Genomic DNA, 14,938 nt, shown 5'->3' on the forward strand with positions numbered 1-14,938 from the left:
TTAGGTGTAGGCCTACTGGTGTAGCCTACTTGTATCAACAACCAATTGATAGCTCTTCTATGGATTACAATAGAAAGAATGGAATTAACATGTTAAGTGGCCTTTAATAGCTCACATATCCCGAATTTCAATCTGAAAGAACCTGGAAAATGTGTTAGGACAATTAGAAGTACACTAGTATAGAGACATATATCATACACATATTTTTTAAATACATTTGTGTCTTTTAAAAAACATCATTTAGTGAACTTTTATTTTGAAGGCTAGTGCACTTTTATTTTGAAGGCTGGAGCCTGGCTTATTGTAGCTACCTCCCAGGCCGGAAACGCTAATGCAGCTCACTTCACGGAGCTCAGACGGAGAGCCGATCCTATTGTGTGACGTCATCAACAGTCGCAGGACCCCCGCGCTAGGATGGCAGAGCGAGCAGATATTTGACCCACACCGGCATACAGTCTGGCAACGGAAGAAACGATGAGTGCGAGATAAAGCGGATATGACGCAACCGCTCCCTTGGTGCAGTAACAATAACATGTCCTACTGGAAGCGTTATGTCTCCTTTCAACATTTCTGGGGGCTTTATTTCGTCTTTCTCTGGTGTTATTGGTGTTACCTCCATGATGTTTTCAAACGTTTTCTTAAACTATACACTCATAACAATAATAGGCAGCTCGAATGACTTTGTCTGAGCTATTGTGTTTCTGTTATGTTTCCAATGGGACTACAGTTCAGTGCAGCAGTGGCTACTTCCGATACTCGCCGTTCGGGAGCTGCTCTTCCAGACTCTATATAGCATTCAGAGATTGTGGAATAGTTGTCTGGCTACGCGAGACTAGGTCACAACCAAACTGAGAAAGCCTGGTGGGCGAGGTTAGGTCACAACCAAACCACAGATTTAAAGATCACAACAGCTGTCTGATGAATGGCTGGGGGCGGGGCTATTCGCTCTCTTCTCCTCCTCCTCTTCGTTGTCCATTTACCGGCGGACGGCAACTAGTGTTAATGCGCATTACCGCCACCTACTGTGATGAGCCTGTCAGTGGTGGAAAAAGAGTGAGTAGTCCTAGTAGTGGAGTATGTTTATAAAATAAACAGAATTATTAAATATAACTTCGTTTTTATCTCATTATATGTATTAGTTGTATTTGTTCGTTTTTACTTGTTCGTGTTTAACGTGATTTAAAGTGATTTTGGACGCAATCTCATGTTCCACACGGTTCCACACTCTCCAGTCTAACCTCGCCTCACCAGGCTTTCCTACTCCAGTCCGGTCGGTGCCACAAGATTAGACATGCGTTACCGCCACCGACTCGGTGGCGGTAACGCATGTCTAATCTTGTTTGGCAAGCGATAATAAAACCCCAAAGAAGAACAAGCAGCAGCTAGAGATGGGATTTATGGCTCTTTGAAGCGGGCTGGATCTCTGGAATCCGTTCCTTTCAAAGAGCCGTTCAAAAGACAATTCAATTCAACCCTTTCGGCCATTTGAAAATAGCAGATCTACAAGCTCACAATTTTTTTGCGTTGCGACGCATTGTGAGCTTGTAGATCTGCTATTTTCAAATGATTTTTAATTATTTTATTTCATTGAAAAACATGTGAAATGGGACATTCTGCACAATGAGTACTTTATACTAAATTGTACTTTAAGTACATTTTCATACCAATACTTTTGTACTTTTACTCAAGTACATTTTAATTCCGAACTTCTACTCGTGGCAGCAGGCAGAGTATTTCCACATTGATTGCAGTATTGATATTTTTACTAAAGAATATTAAAATTGGTTACTTTCTTACCACTTTTCAGCCTGGTGAGGCGAGGTTACTTTTCAGTCGAAAGGAACGGCTCCCGCAAACCGGATCCCGTCGTTCATTTTAAAGAGCCGTTCAAATGACCCGATTCGTTCGCGAGCGTCCCACCTCTAGCAGCAGCATCCGGTCAAAACAACAACAAGCAGGGAATTTAACGGCCGGGTCCCGTGACTCTCTGCAGGGGAAAACAATGTGAACATTGTACATAAATGTTAGGAAACTAAACATTTAATATTATTATTTAAAAAAAAAACGAGCTACCAAGGAGGTCTACGTTTAATAAGAAACACAGGTAACCTCCGAGCGTCAACACAACAGTGAGTCAAACCTTTGTGTACCAACTAAGCTGCTAGCTAAATGCTAATCGCCTATTCTTTTTACAGTCTATGGCTAATCCAGTTCTGTTATGATGGTATGTATGTTGATCCACAATATATATATATCAATCTCAGCATATAAAAACAAGTATGTTCGTTATTTTACTATCTTCTATATATTGACATGTGGTTCTCAAAACTAGGAGGACAGATGAAAATAAAATAAAAACAAGGAACCTAGCATCTGTCCAACATGCATCTAAATTACATTCTTAGCATTTGTGGTCAAGAAAAACAAACCTAAGGAACAAACGAGTGACCAAGATATGTCTGCATGATAGCCAGTTGTATTATGTATCCTGGATTTTGTAGAAATTGTAGAAATATTACTTGTTTAATGTTTAAGGCCATTTTTCAAATATTCAGTTTTTTAAAAACATTTTGGACAAGAGACAGTTTTAACTTCAAGAAGAGGTTACCCATGATGATCTATTATAACTATGTCAAGTTATATTGTGTTTACTACTCGTATTTCTTTGACCAAAATCAAATCTGATCAAATCAAGCGTTCAGGAGTCTTTTTCTTCTGTGTTATCCTTGTTTTTAGATTGATTGGATACTTTATTAGTCAGGTGGGTAGGAGGTGCAGTCAGACATTAAGACTAAAAGGATAACACACAAAAAGTCATGGAGACTTGTTTACATTGTGCTCCTATGTGTTCAATTCAAAAACGACACAACATGTCACTAAAAATATGAAACACTGGGTACAAAGTTATGATGATCTTGTACATTTGTTGGTTGGTGGTGGTGTGGCCAGGTCATTTTGCTTTTTAAAGTGAATGGTCTAATACAGTGCTTCCAAAGTGAGGTCCAGGGACCCCTAGGGGTCCTTGAGGGGGTCCCAGAGGGCCCTGTGTCAAATGATTGGTAGAATCAAATGGACCCTTTCCATCTGTGTCTGTAACTCAGAGTGTGTCCAAATGGAACCAAATGGACCCTCACAGGCCCATTTGGTTCCATTAGTACACTGATGATGCTGATGCTACACTAGCTCTGGTCCATCGCGTCTCCTCCCGGAGACGCTCTGACAGACCCGTCGGGAAATGGCTAGACTCGAGATTGTCGGCCCCTCCGAGCGCTCAACATCAGTCAAAATAAACTAAACTACTTCACTACTCACCAATCCAAAGGTAGTTTTGCGTTGTTGAAAGTCTATTCTCCGCGGTGGTGAACCCCTCAGCACCCCACCTACTATGTAAAATACATTATTTTTGTCATGAAATAAAACGCACACACCTCAGGCCACCTAGCGGCCACCGCAGATACAATGGTTCACAACCCGGAAATAAGCGGCGGTCGAGTTGGATGCACTTTATTTCATGCCAAAAATAATGTATTTTACAGAGTAGGTGGGGTGCTGAGGGGCACCACCGCGGAGAATAGACTTTCAACAACGCAAAACTACCTTTGGTTTGGTGATTAGTGAAATAGTTTTGTTTATTTTGACTGATGTTGAGCGCTCGGAGGGGCCGACAATCTCGAGTCTAGCCATTTCCCGACGGGTCTGTCAGAGCGTCTCCGGGAGGAGATGCGATGGACCAGAGCTAATGCTACACTACAGTGCATATTGGGGTCCCGTCCCAGAGATCAAAAGGGTATCAAATGGGGGTCTGTAGTCTAACATGTATATCAAGCTGGGGGTCCTTGATATTAAGATGGTTGAGAATTGCTGCTACAGTCTTCTCTCATGGGGGTCCCTGGCGTATCTTTTCCTTAACATGAACCAGTGGTGGTCTAATACAGTGGTTCTCTGCCTTCTCAAGCCGCTACGCACAAAAAAAATCATATTTGAAGATTTTGAACCGGGGACTGCTCCAAAATAATCGCATTTGAACCGCCCAAAACAATCATATTTGAACCCCCATCCTGACAAGGACTTGCAATTGTGAGTCGAGGCATTACATTTAGTTTGACTCAGTTCTTGGGCCGCAATCACACAGATGCGTGAGACATCTTCTCCGTATCGTCTAAGAATGAGGGAGGGAGGGGAGAGTCCAATGCATTGTCAATGGAAGGTTGTTTGGTTTTTTGTCGTTGCCATGTCTCTTGCTCAACCGAAGGCTGTCTTTTGGCCAAGAGACACGGCAATGACAAAAAAACACGTGACCTCCCTTGACAATGAATTGGACCACCCCACCCCCACTCATTCTCAGACTAGACGGACACGATAGCTGTCGCAACTGTGTGTAGCACGCCTCAGATATATTGTGAAAATAGCAGATGTTGTGAGAATCGGCCTCAGGTCTAATGAACCCAACCACACCCTGTGCTTTGTCTTGCAGCTAGCAGTAGCATTGGGGGTTAGCAGGGATGGAGGCCTCCAAGTCGTCCAGCAGTACCATGCAGGTGAGCTTCGTGTGTCAGCGCTGCAGCCAGCCTCTGAAGCTGGACACCTCCTTCAACGTCCTCGACCGGGTCACCATCCAGGAGCTCATCGGTAGGCTTGTTTGTTGTCAAGGTTTAGAGTTTAGGCCTGGGATTATTGAATGCTTTAACCATTGAAAAATAGCAGATATACAAGCTCACAGCGTGGCACCGAGTGCCGCGCTGCAAGCTTGTAGATCTGCTATTTTTGAAAAAGTCCTGAAAATGTGTGCAAATCTTTGAATATATGTATTTGTAACTCAAATCTTTCTTCTGGGTGGTCCCTGGAACTAAATATTTTGAGATGGGGGTCCGACGGTCCGTGGCCAAATAAATATAATTTTGGGGGTCCTTCACATGAAAAGGTTTGAGAACCACTGACATAGTAGTCTCTCAAGAACAGACTAACTGAGCTCCAGTTGAAGTGAAAAGGACCTTTTATTTGATGATGGCTAGCTAGATTGCTGACATAGAAACATAGGTTTTTCAAAAAAATCTTAGAAGGATTTAAAAGACACTTATAGAATCGGGTCAAAATTCAAATTTTCACGATTTTTCAAAAATAGCAGATCTACAAGCTCGCAGCGCGGCACTCGGTGCCGCGCTGTGAGCTTGTATATCTGCTATTTTTCAATAGTTAAAGCATAAAATAATGATACACAATAATGTGTACCCGTTCTGAATGGGTTAAGTGGTTAAGGGTCCATCCATAGGGTGAGAATGAAGTCCAAAATGTGACATGTCCGATCTCCATCAAGTGACTAGTCTCTCCTGCTCTCTCTGAACAGCCCCACTGGTCACCGTGACTCCTAGTAAACAGACTGACAGCAATGAAGGGGAGACTGCACCAGATGTACGCTTGAAACAGTTTCTTCATAAGTGTTAAGTTCTGAGGTTTAACAACAAATGTGGGCTGACTGATACTGTACACATATAACACTCTCATGCTGCTGTCAATAGTCCTATACCTATCACCGTAATTTATCACCTTTTTTCCAAGGAGACCTTTGTGGAAAGCAAGCAAGATGGTGTTGCCAGGAAATACATCCCTCCTGCACGGTGAGACCTTGTTATTTATTATCCCTAGTTCCAAATACACTGCAAGTTTAAGTGGCTCTCATGTTGAGTCTTGCTGATCATTCAGTGAGAAATCAGAAAGACTTCATGGTTAAAATATTGATTAGGACACATAATGTTGTACAGCTGCTAAACACTCTCTCACAGACAATACAATCCTTAGTTTTAATTTAACCTCATAAGAGTGTACAAATGGGACCAAATACCATTTGTACCCTCTTTGAAGTTAACCACATAATCACAATTTATACTTCTTCTTATGATGGAGTCGCATCATGGCAATACGTTCTTTTAGATCTGCCATTTTCACTGTTTTTGAAAAGGTTTGAATATTCTTGTCTGTAGTATGTGTATTCTTGGTCATGCCCAAAATCCAGACGGCAGGTTGGAAAAGTGGTTACATTTTGCCTGTGTGCAGGATGATGTCGACAGAGAGCGCCAACAGCTTCACTCTGATAGGAGAGGCGTCTGATGGGGGAACCATGGAGAACCTGAGCCGCAGACTCAAGGTTAGCATTTTAACAATCCCACTTGATAATTCCCTCTTAATGGTCTGATTCCGTAGCGCAGGGGTTCTCAAGCCTTTGTAGGCCGTGACCCCCACAATAAACATATTTGAACTGGGGACCCCCACCCTGACAAGCACTTGGAATTGTAGGTATTACATTTAATGTGACTCGGTTCCAAATATTGTTAAAAAAAAGCAGATCTACATGCTCACAACGCCTCGCAACGCTAGTCGTTGTGAGCATGTAGAGCGTCTATTTTCACTATTTGACAGTTTGGCCGGTTTGATATTAAAACGGACTTGAAAGTCCTTAAATTCTCAGTTTATAAATGTGCAGATACCCTGTATACACTTATACTGTGTGTTGGTTTGTTTACCATTGAGTGAGGAGGAAAAAGAAATGACATTAAGCTAATCATCTGGGGACATCCACAAAATAATCTGGGGACCCCACTTGGTCCCGACCCCAAGTTTGAGAACCACTGCCTTAGCAGTTCCCTTTAACGATTTTAAAAACTTCATATAATCATATATATATTCATTATAATTTCTGATGAACACAAATTCAATCACACATACAGTATTGCATACATATGACTGTGTATAGGGCTGTCACGATATGACATTTTACATGACGATTAATTGTCACGCAAATAATTGGCGATTAACGATTTAATTGTGTTTTTGTCGTTGATAATTACATTTCTGTTTGGCTTTTAGGCTTTGAAGTTGCACATGGTAGATATGACACATAACCTAAATATACAAAGAAGTTACTGACATATTTGACAACTTACTACTTAAGAAATAACTTTGATAGTGGAAATAGCCGATCTACAAGCTCACAACGCGTCGCAATGCGACGCGTTGTGAGCTTGTAGATCTGCTATTTCCACTATTTTTGAATTTCTTAAAAATATATGAACATTTTTCAACATGAAAACGATTATGAAAAATAATCACGATTATGTCAAATAATCACGATTAGACGATTATGTAATAATTGCGACAGCCCTAACTGTGTACCTTTCCTGTGTCTGTGCAGGTGACCAGCAACCTGTTTGACATCATGTCAGGACAGACGGACGTGGACCACCCGCTGTGTGAGGAGTGTACGGACACACTGCTGGACCACCTGGACACACAGCTCAACATCACCGAGAACGAATGCCAGAACTACAAGTAAATAAATATACAAGCCCACTGCGCTCACAATTTGTCCTATGACCAGTGTTATGAAGTAACTAAAGTAGATGTAGTACTGTACTTAACTCATTGGATGTCCACGACGTGCCAAACTCTTTGATGTCTCCGTGTGTGTGCCCATGACGCGTTCGACGCATTGTACAGTAAACGATATTAATCTGTAGCTACTGTACCAGGCAAACCGTGGTGAAGAGAAATGCAACAGGGTATCAAGTGACCGGGAAATCCTGTTCCCTCCTAGATAGCAGTGTTATCCCGCTGCACAAAAGTGCATTTATCTCCTAACTAACTTTTAAATCACATTCATGTTTAAAACGCGGCCTTCTCTACCGGCCGTTACAAAAGCACTGATGCCCGCAATTGTAATTTTTCTGTCCTGAGTGAAAGAAAATACTATCATGAAAAAATCCCGTACATACTCGGATTACACTTACCGTACGTGATTACTTTTTCCACAGAGCTGCTGAAAGTAAAATAACGGGTTTCTAAATCTTGAATAATCCTGGGCACCCGATGTGTTAAATACTAAATGTAGGAAAACAAAACAAAATTAAGGGACCCATAAAAAATGTGACCCAGTGCTTGGGAACCGGTGGCCTAATGTGTGTGTGTGTGTGTTGTGTCCGTACTGCAGGCAGTGCCTGGAGCTGCTGTCCCAGCTGCGGGTGGAGGAGGAGGACAGCCTGCTGGCGGAGCTGCGTCAGCTCAACGAGGAGGAGGAGGCGCTGGTGCAGGAGCTGGAGGCGGTGGAGGAGCAGAGGGCCGCCGTGGCCCTGGAGCTCACCCAGGGACGCACGCACTCCCTGCAGCTGGACACCGAGGAGCTGCAGTGAGTAGGACCACAACGCTGTTATTCCAAACGTAGGAGACGGTGGAGGAAGGAGCGCTTCTTTTCCGTTCACCAGCGTCGGCCACTCGCCAGCGTCAGGGTTACTAAGGTTGGGGTTAGGTTTAGGCATAGTTTTACTGAGGTTAGTGTTAGGCATAGTTTTACTGAGGTTATGGTTAGGGTTTGGGTTAGGGTTAGGCATCGTTTTACTGAGGTTAGGGTTTGGGTTTGGTAAGGTTTAGGCATAGAGGTTAACATTCACACCCGCGCGGTCCAAGTGACCACAGCCCAGCGCTCCAGACCTCCGCTCCAGCCAATCACAAGCCGCGCCTTCTAATTTATGCGACACCGTCTCCTACGTTTGGAATAATCGTGACCAGAACAGGGGCCATCAGGGGTGTAACGGGGGAGGGGGGGGGGGACTGAGTTGAGCCCAAGGTGGAGGGGCCTTAATTATTTTATACTTTAGCTACAGAGTATATTTAAGCAAACATTTGTAACTCAAATTTTGCTTCTGGGGGGTCCCTGGAACAAAATATTTTGAGATGGGGAACAGGTTTTTCCAAAAATTATTCAAAGACTTGCACAAATTCTCACGATTTTTCAAAAATAGCAGATCTACAAGCTTGCATCGCGGCACTCGTTGCCACGCTGTGTGCTTGTATATCTGCTGTTTTTCGCTCCCAGTCTAAATGGGTTAAACCCCCTCCTCCCTGCATGAAAAACATTCATGGGGGGCCCGCAGTGAATCCTTGTACCCAGGGCCCAGAATTTGGTGCGACACCCCTGGGACCAGAACAGGGGCCGGCAACATGTCTGTACACAACTCGGCCTTGTCCGTGGCAAATTTGAGATTTTCTTTTTTACCCACCATTTAAATGTTCTGATTTTGATCATAGTACGCAATTACTGAATGTCAAGTCCCCAGGTTTTCTTCTGAATATGTATGACACTGTAATAGTGTCATACCGCTAGTCTAGAGCCATACGTTCTCAAATGTTTTATTTGCAAGGACCCCCTTAATTCTGAGAGAGTACAAATGGAACCAAATGGAACTGTAGGGTCCATAAGCACAATTTGGTTCCATTTGTACACTCGACAGACCTGTTATGGTTGGTCATTCAGGGCTAGCCCTTTCTGTTTCTGATAATATATTAATGTCCACTCGTGCTTGTGTGTGTGTGTGTGTGTGTGTGTGTGTGTGTGTGTGTGTGTGTGTGTGTGTGTGTGTGTGTGTGTGTGTGTGTGTGTGTGTGCGTGTGCGTGCGTGTGTGTGTCAGGTACCAGAAGGAGTACAGCGAGTTCAAGCGTCAGCAGCTGGAGCTGGATGACGAGCTGAAGAGCGTGGACAACCAGATGAGGTACTGTCAGATCCAACTGGACCGCCTGAAGAAGACCAACGTCTTCAACGCTACCTTCCACATCTGGTAAAACACACACACACACACACACACACACACACACACACACACACACACACACACACACTTACACACTAACCCTTTTCACCAACTGTTATGTAAGGGATAATGAATGGCGGAATGACGACAGATAACTGACCGACGGACTGATAACTCCCCGAGGCGCTAGCCGAGGGGAGTTATCAGTCCGAAGGGAAGTTATCTGTCGTCATTCACCAAGGAGCCATTCATTATCCCGCTTATTACCCGGCTACTAAATAAAAGTAATAATTTGACTCAAAACTAAAAACAAAACAAAGTATTTCCTTGTTTACAGACGGCTGGAAGTGTTCCACAAGTGTTGCGCTAGGCGTCCTCCCAGCGCGACACGGTCGCCTTGGAAAACAAGGAAGTGCTGATTAGATAGAATCCATTTTCTGATACTACGTCCTCTATTTCTCGCTTAAAATATTTTTTAAAACATTCTTGAGATCAACGTTTAGTTGTAAATGTCGCTGTGTGGTTGTTTACATGGCTGACATGTTGGCTACAGCACAAGGTTCACGCAGTGCAACTTGACTGCAGCAGGTGCTCTGAGTCTTTGATTAGGCAGCGGTCTGTTATAGAGCGGAGCGGTCTGTTATCGGGTGATAACAGACCTCTGATTTCAGCGCTCGACCAATCAGAATCAAGCTTTCTAACAAGCCGGGTAATAAGAGTTATTAGCGACTTGTTAAACGTTGAATAGTTCATTATTTGAAACGATTGCCACAGCAGTGCTCAGTGACGTCTCTGCTCCGTACAATGAGCGAACTGCAAGCCGTTCATATCCCTACTGTCAGCTCACAAGACACTTATAATAAATCCAATCTAAATTGTGCTTTTCTCAATACTCAAACAAACAAAACAACTTTAAATAACTGGTTAAAAGGCTAATAACTAAATCATTCAAATTAAAAGGCAAAAAGGGAGATTACTTATTAGCAAGAGAAAGGGACGTTCGACTGGGGGAAAGCTCTCGGCTTTCCTAGCAGTGTGTCCTGTCCAGCTTGTTTGATGTGGTTTGGCGTTTGTCCACTGTCCGTCCCCCAGGCACAGCGGTCAGTTTGGAACCATCAACAACTTCCGTCTGGGTCGCCTCCCCAGCGTCCCTGTGGAGTGGAACGAGATCAACGCCGCCTGGGGACAGACCGTACTGCTGCTGCACGCACTGGCCAACAAGATGGGCCTGCGCTTCCAGAGGTACACACACACACGCACTACCGTACATCAGGGGTCTTCAACGTTTACAGGCCAAGGACCCCTTAGTTGAGAGAGAGATGAAGCAGGGACCCCCACAATCTGTTCATAGATATAGTTTCATTGTTTGACAGCACGATCAATCAGTGTATTTTGGATTCATGCTAATGTGTGTTTTCAGATATTTAACCACTTGAACGGTCAATACTTAATAAACTTGTCCGTTCACTGTACTTGGTCTGCTCTTTTCCCCCTCCAAAGCTCTTTGCCGAAAATAGACGATCTACAACTGCGAGGCGTTGTGAGCTTGTAGATCTACTATGTTTGAGTACATTTCTCAGAATATGGACGCTAGGATTTAAGTGGTTAATATAAGAAAGGGGGAAAAATACAAGTTCCTATCGCACAAAGATTTGGCGGCCCCCCTTTGAGGACCCCCTAGGGGTCCCGGACCCCCTGTTGAAGGCCCCTGCCGTACATAAACACAACTAAGACAGACACACAGATAGTTTGACTTCTTCCAACACAATGAAAACTCTTAATGGGATCCAAACTTTGTCAGTAGATCAATATGCAGAAGTGGATCCATCCGTAACACAAAGAAGATATGTATGCTATGGTGTGCTTCTGTAGATTCAAATACTGAAAGTTTATATCCACTGTAGAACACCTTGATAGTGGAAGTGTGTTTTTTTTTTTATGTTTAAGCCACTTCAACCCCAGTGTCCATATTCTGGGGGCGAACCCTAGCCCAAAATAGCAGATCTACAAGCTCACAATACGTCGCCAACTCGCCATCATGAGCTTGTAGAAGTCCAGTCTTCTAAGACCACAGGGGTTTAAAGTGGTGAAGCCGCCATGCCAGGGTGCATTATAATCAACTAGTTTCATCCATGGGTTGCAGGTATCGCCTGGTGCCATACGGAAACCACTCTTACCTGGAATCACTGACTGACAAGTCCAAGGTAAGAAAAACGTCAAACTACTGACAGAAACCTTAAAAAAAAAAACACTGCGTAGATATTAGTCTGGAATCTCTGTATTGAACCTGCATTTCCAAGGGGTGGATTAAAAAAATGCCTCTGGTGAGAAAGCCGCCACATATTTGCATACTGGGTCCTGATTGCCCCGCAACTTAGGAGGGAGTGAAATCCTCCCTCCTAACTGAGCAGTGCCAGACCGAATCTGCCTACTAGGGGAAATGTGTTTTTACAATGGCAGGTTCGTGTGGTTTCCAGGCTAGTTCCTTTCATGCTGTTTCACAAATGTATGATTTGACCTGACAAAAATGTCATGATATTTTATTTAGCTTTTTTTATTCCATGCCATGTCTCTTTTCAGGAGCTGCCTCTGTACTGCTCGGGAGGCCTGCGCTTCTTCTGGGACAACAAGTTTGACCACGCCATGGTGGCCTTCCTGGACTGTGTCCAGCAGTTCAAAGAGGAGGTGGAGAAGGGAGACACGGGCTTCTGTCTGCCCTACAGGCAAGTACAGTAGTAGCCTGAGAACCTTCTGCTGGGAATGAATGGGAGCTAAAGGTGGGACGTTCGCGAACGAATCGAGTCTTTTGGACGGCTCTTTGAAAATGAACGATGGGATCCGTTCACAGTAGGGAATCGTTCTTTTTTTTTCATGAGGGGGGAGTACATTCTTTAAGTAAAAGTATCAATACTGAAATGTAGAAATACTCTGCCACAAGTGGAAGTTCGGAATTAAAATGTACTCGAGTAAAAGTACAAAAGTATTGCTGTCAAAACGTAGTTAAAGTACCAATAGTAGAAACTACTCATTAAGCAGAATGACCCATTTTATTTCACAGGTTTTCCAATGAATAAAATGTAGAAAAATCATTTGAAAGTAGTCAATGTGTTGCGACGCATTGGCAGAAATGTATATATGGCCGAAATGTATATGGCTGACGTGATTTGTGATTATAACAAAATCTACAAAGTAAGTAGTAACTAAAATGAGCCAGAGATGATGATCCCAGAGATCCGGCTCACTTCAAAGAGCCATAGATCCCATCTTTTAATGGGAGCAGATTATTGAGCTTATAAAAGGAGACCTCCCATGGCTGTACAGCAGGGTTTCTCAAAGTGGGTGCAGTGATGCGAGTCCAGGGGTGCCGCAGGATACTTTGATAATATTTAGAATTGATCAATATCACATAGACCCTTACTGACTGTACTGGACCTGTTCTGGTTCCTTTTAAATCTGTACACCAAATCTCTTCACCAAAAATAGCTACAATCTACAAGCTCATAACGTGTCGCAATCGGCTATTTTTGATTACATTTACCCCAGAATAGGGATGCTGGGTTTTCAAGTGGTTAAACGTCAAGTATTAGTTCACAAGTTATTTTCAATCTGTCATAATGGAACACATATTCTCCCAAGTTGTCCTTGTGACACTGTGTATTTTAGGGATAAATATTTAGATATTTACGTACCGTAAAATGAACGCAAATGTTTGAGAACCACTGCTGTAAATGCTAATTAGGCCCATGACACTATTTGATAATCTATCACTTTGAACCTGGCACCCCTATGTTGGGGTTGCCATGGCATTGGTCTTACATTTCATTGTTCCTACACATTAGTCCGAATCTGGTGAATGTTAACCTGGTGAAAATACTATGCTTAAACCTAACCCAAACCCTAACCTCAGTTCATACAACTATGCCTAAACCTAACCCTAAAACCTAACCCTAACCAAATTAGGACTAATGAGATGTAGGACTAATGGGATGTAGGACTTATTGGCAGTCCCCATTTTGGGCACGTTATTATGTTATCGGGGCGGCATAGCTGAATGGTTAGGGAGCCTGCCTGGGGAACCGAAATAGGTATATATTATATTATCATAGATGCAGTAAACAAGTGAGAAACAAGCACATCCAGACTATAAAGTGCTTTGTCAGGTGTCTATGCGAAGTTGCGAACACTACGACTATGATGAAAAGAAATAATGGACTAAATATATATTTCTAAGATAAGCAAAAGACACCACACAATTTAGTGTTGTAAGTTGGCTTTCATAATACGTGACCATTCCATTGTGTGTTTTACTTGTATGGTTTTAGGATGGACGTGGAGAAGGGCAAGATCGAAGACACGGGAGGCAGCGGCGGTTCCTACTCCATCAAGACCCAGTTCAACTCGGAAGAGCAGTGGACCAAGGCCCTGAAGTTCATGCTGACCAACCTCAAGTGGGGGCTGGCCTGGGTCTCCTCTCAGTTCTACAACCGATAGGCTTTAGTTCCTGCTCAAGGGAATGGAGGGACTGGAACCGTGCATCCTGTTGGACATAATGGACGTTGTGTTGTTGACAAGAATGCTCCTTTTTATAGGAGGCAGTCAAGAGGACTGGAAAAGGTCTGCTAGGTTGAATTCTGCAGGAACGCGTGGAGCAGTGGTCCATTCAGACAGATCCTTCCTTGACACAAGTTGACAGGTTTCCAAATGGACCCTTACAGGCAGGGGCGTCACAAGGGGTAGGAAAGTGGGACTGAGTTGCTGGGGCCCAAGGTGGAGGGGCCCTAATAAACGTATCTATCGAAAAATAGCAGATATACAAGCTCACAGCGCGGCACCGAGTGCCGCGCTGCGAGCTTGTAGATCTGCTATTTTTGAAAAGTTGTGAAAATGTCTGAAAATCTTTGAATATTTGTGTTTTTTTTTAAGTGAACATTTCTAACTCAAATTTTGCTTCTGGGGGGTCCCTGGAACTAAATATTTTGAGATCGGGGTCCGTGGCCAAATACATATCATCTTGGGGGTCCTTGACATAGGTTTCTTGCACACATTTTCACGATTTTTCAAAAATAGCAGATATACAAGCTCGCAGCAGTGAGCTTGTATATCTGCTATTTTTCAACAGTTAACATTCATGGGGGGCCCGCAGTGAATCCTTGTACCCAGGGCCCAGAATTTGGTGTGACGCCCCTGCTTACAGGTCTAACTCTTTGAGTGTACAAAGAGAACCAAATGGACCCTTGACCGTCCATTTGTTTCCGCTTGTATACAGTATACACACAAGTCAGCGGCTTCGAATGCCATCGACGCACTGAATGGGAATGTGTCCATTCGATTACATTTGCATACGCTCAGTTACAATATGGAT

General features: G+C 43.4%; 1 protein-coding gene across 3 annotated transcripts; it reads left to right on the forward strand.

Moving 5' to 3' along the window:
• The first annotated feature begins 933 nt into the window (after positions 1-933).
• LOC308303519 (beclin-1) lies at positions 934-14,609 on the forward strand. Of its 3 annotated transcripts, XM_080747904.1 has the most exons (13): positions 2,006-2,104; positions 2,196-2,224; positions 4,475-4,629; positions 5,345-5,409; positions 5,557-5,615; positions 6,052-6,142; positions 7,187-7,323; positions 7,982-8,176; positions 9,457-9,603; positions 10,669-10,818; positions 11,720-11,780; positions 12,157-12,299; positions 13,899-14,609. In XM_080747904.1, exons 3-13 carry the CDS (start codon positions 4,503-4,505, stop codon positions 14,065-14,067), a joined length of 1,344 nt encoding a protein of 447 aa, XP_080604030.1. In that variant the 5' UTR covers positions 2,006-2,104; positions 2,196-2,224; positions 4,475-4,502; the 3' UTR covers positions 14,068-14,609. The 3 variants fall into 3 exon arrangements, with proteins under 3 accessions (XP_080604031.1, XP_080604029.1, XP_080604030.1); XM_080747905.1 differs by lacking the exons at positions 2,006-2,104; positions 2,196-2,224 and adding an exon at positions 934-1,053; XM_080747903.1 differs by lacking the exon at positions 2,196-2,224 and having other exon boundaries at positions 1,964-2,129.
• The last annotated feature ends 329 nt before the right edge of the window (positions 14,610-14,938 follow it).

This window comes from Nannobrachium achirus (assembly GCF_963921795.1).
Source record: "Nannobrachium achirus genome assembly, chromosome: 18".
NCBI lineage: Eukaryota > Metazoa > Chordata > Actinopteri > Myctophiformes > Myctophidae > Nannobrachium > Nannobrachium achirus.

Coding starts and splice junctions, on each gene's coding strand:
- LOC308303519 (XM_080747905.1), top strand. CDS start 4,503: ATGGAGGCCTCCAAGTCGTCCAGCAGTACCATGCAGGTGAGCTTCGTG. Junction 5,410..5,556: donor AAGGGGAGACTGCACCAGAT/GTACGCTTGAAA, acceptor CTTTTTTCCAAG/GAGACCTTTGTGGAAAGCAA. Junction 10,819..11,719: donor ATGGGCCTGCGCTTCCAGAG/GTACACACACAC, acceptor CATGGGTTGCAG/GTATCGCCTGGTGCCATACG.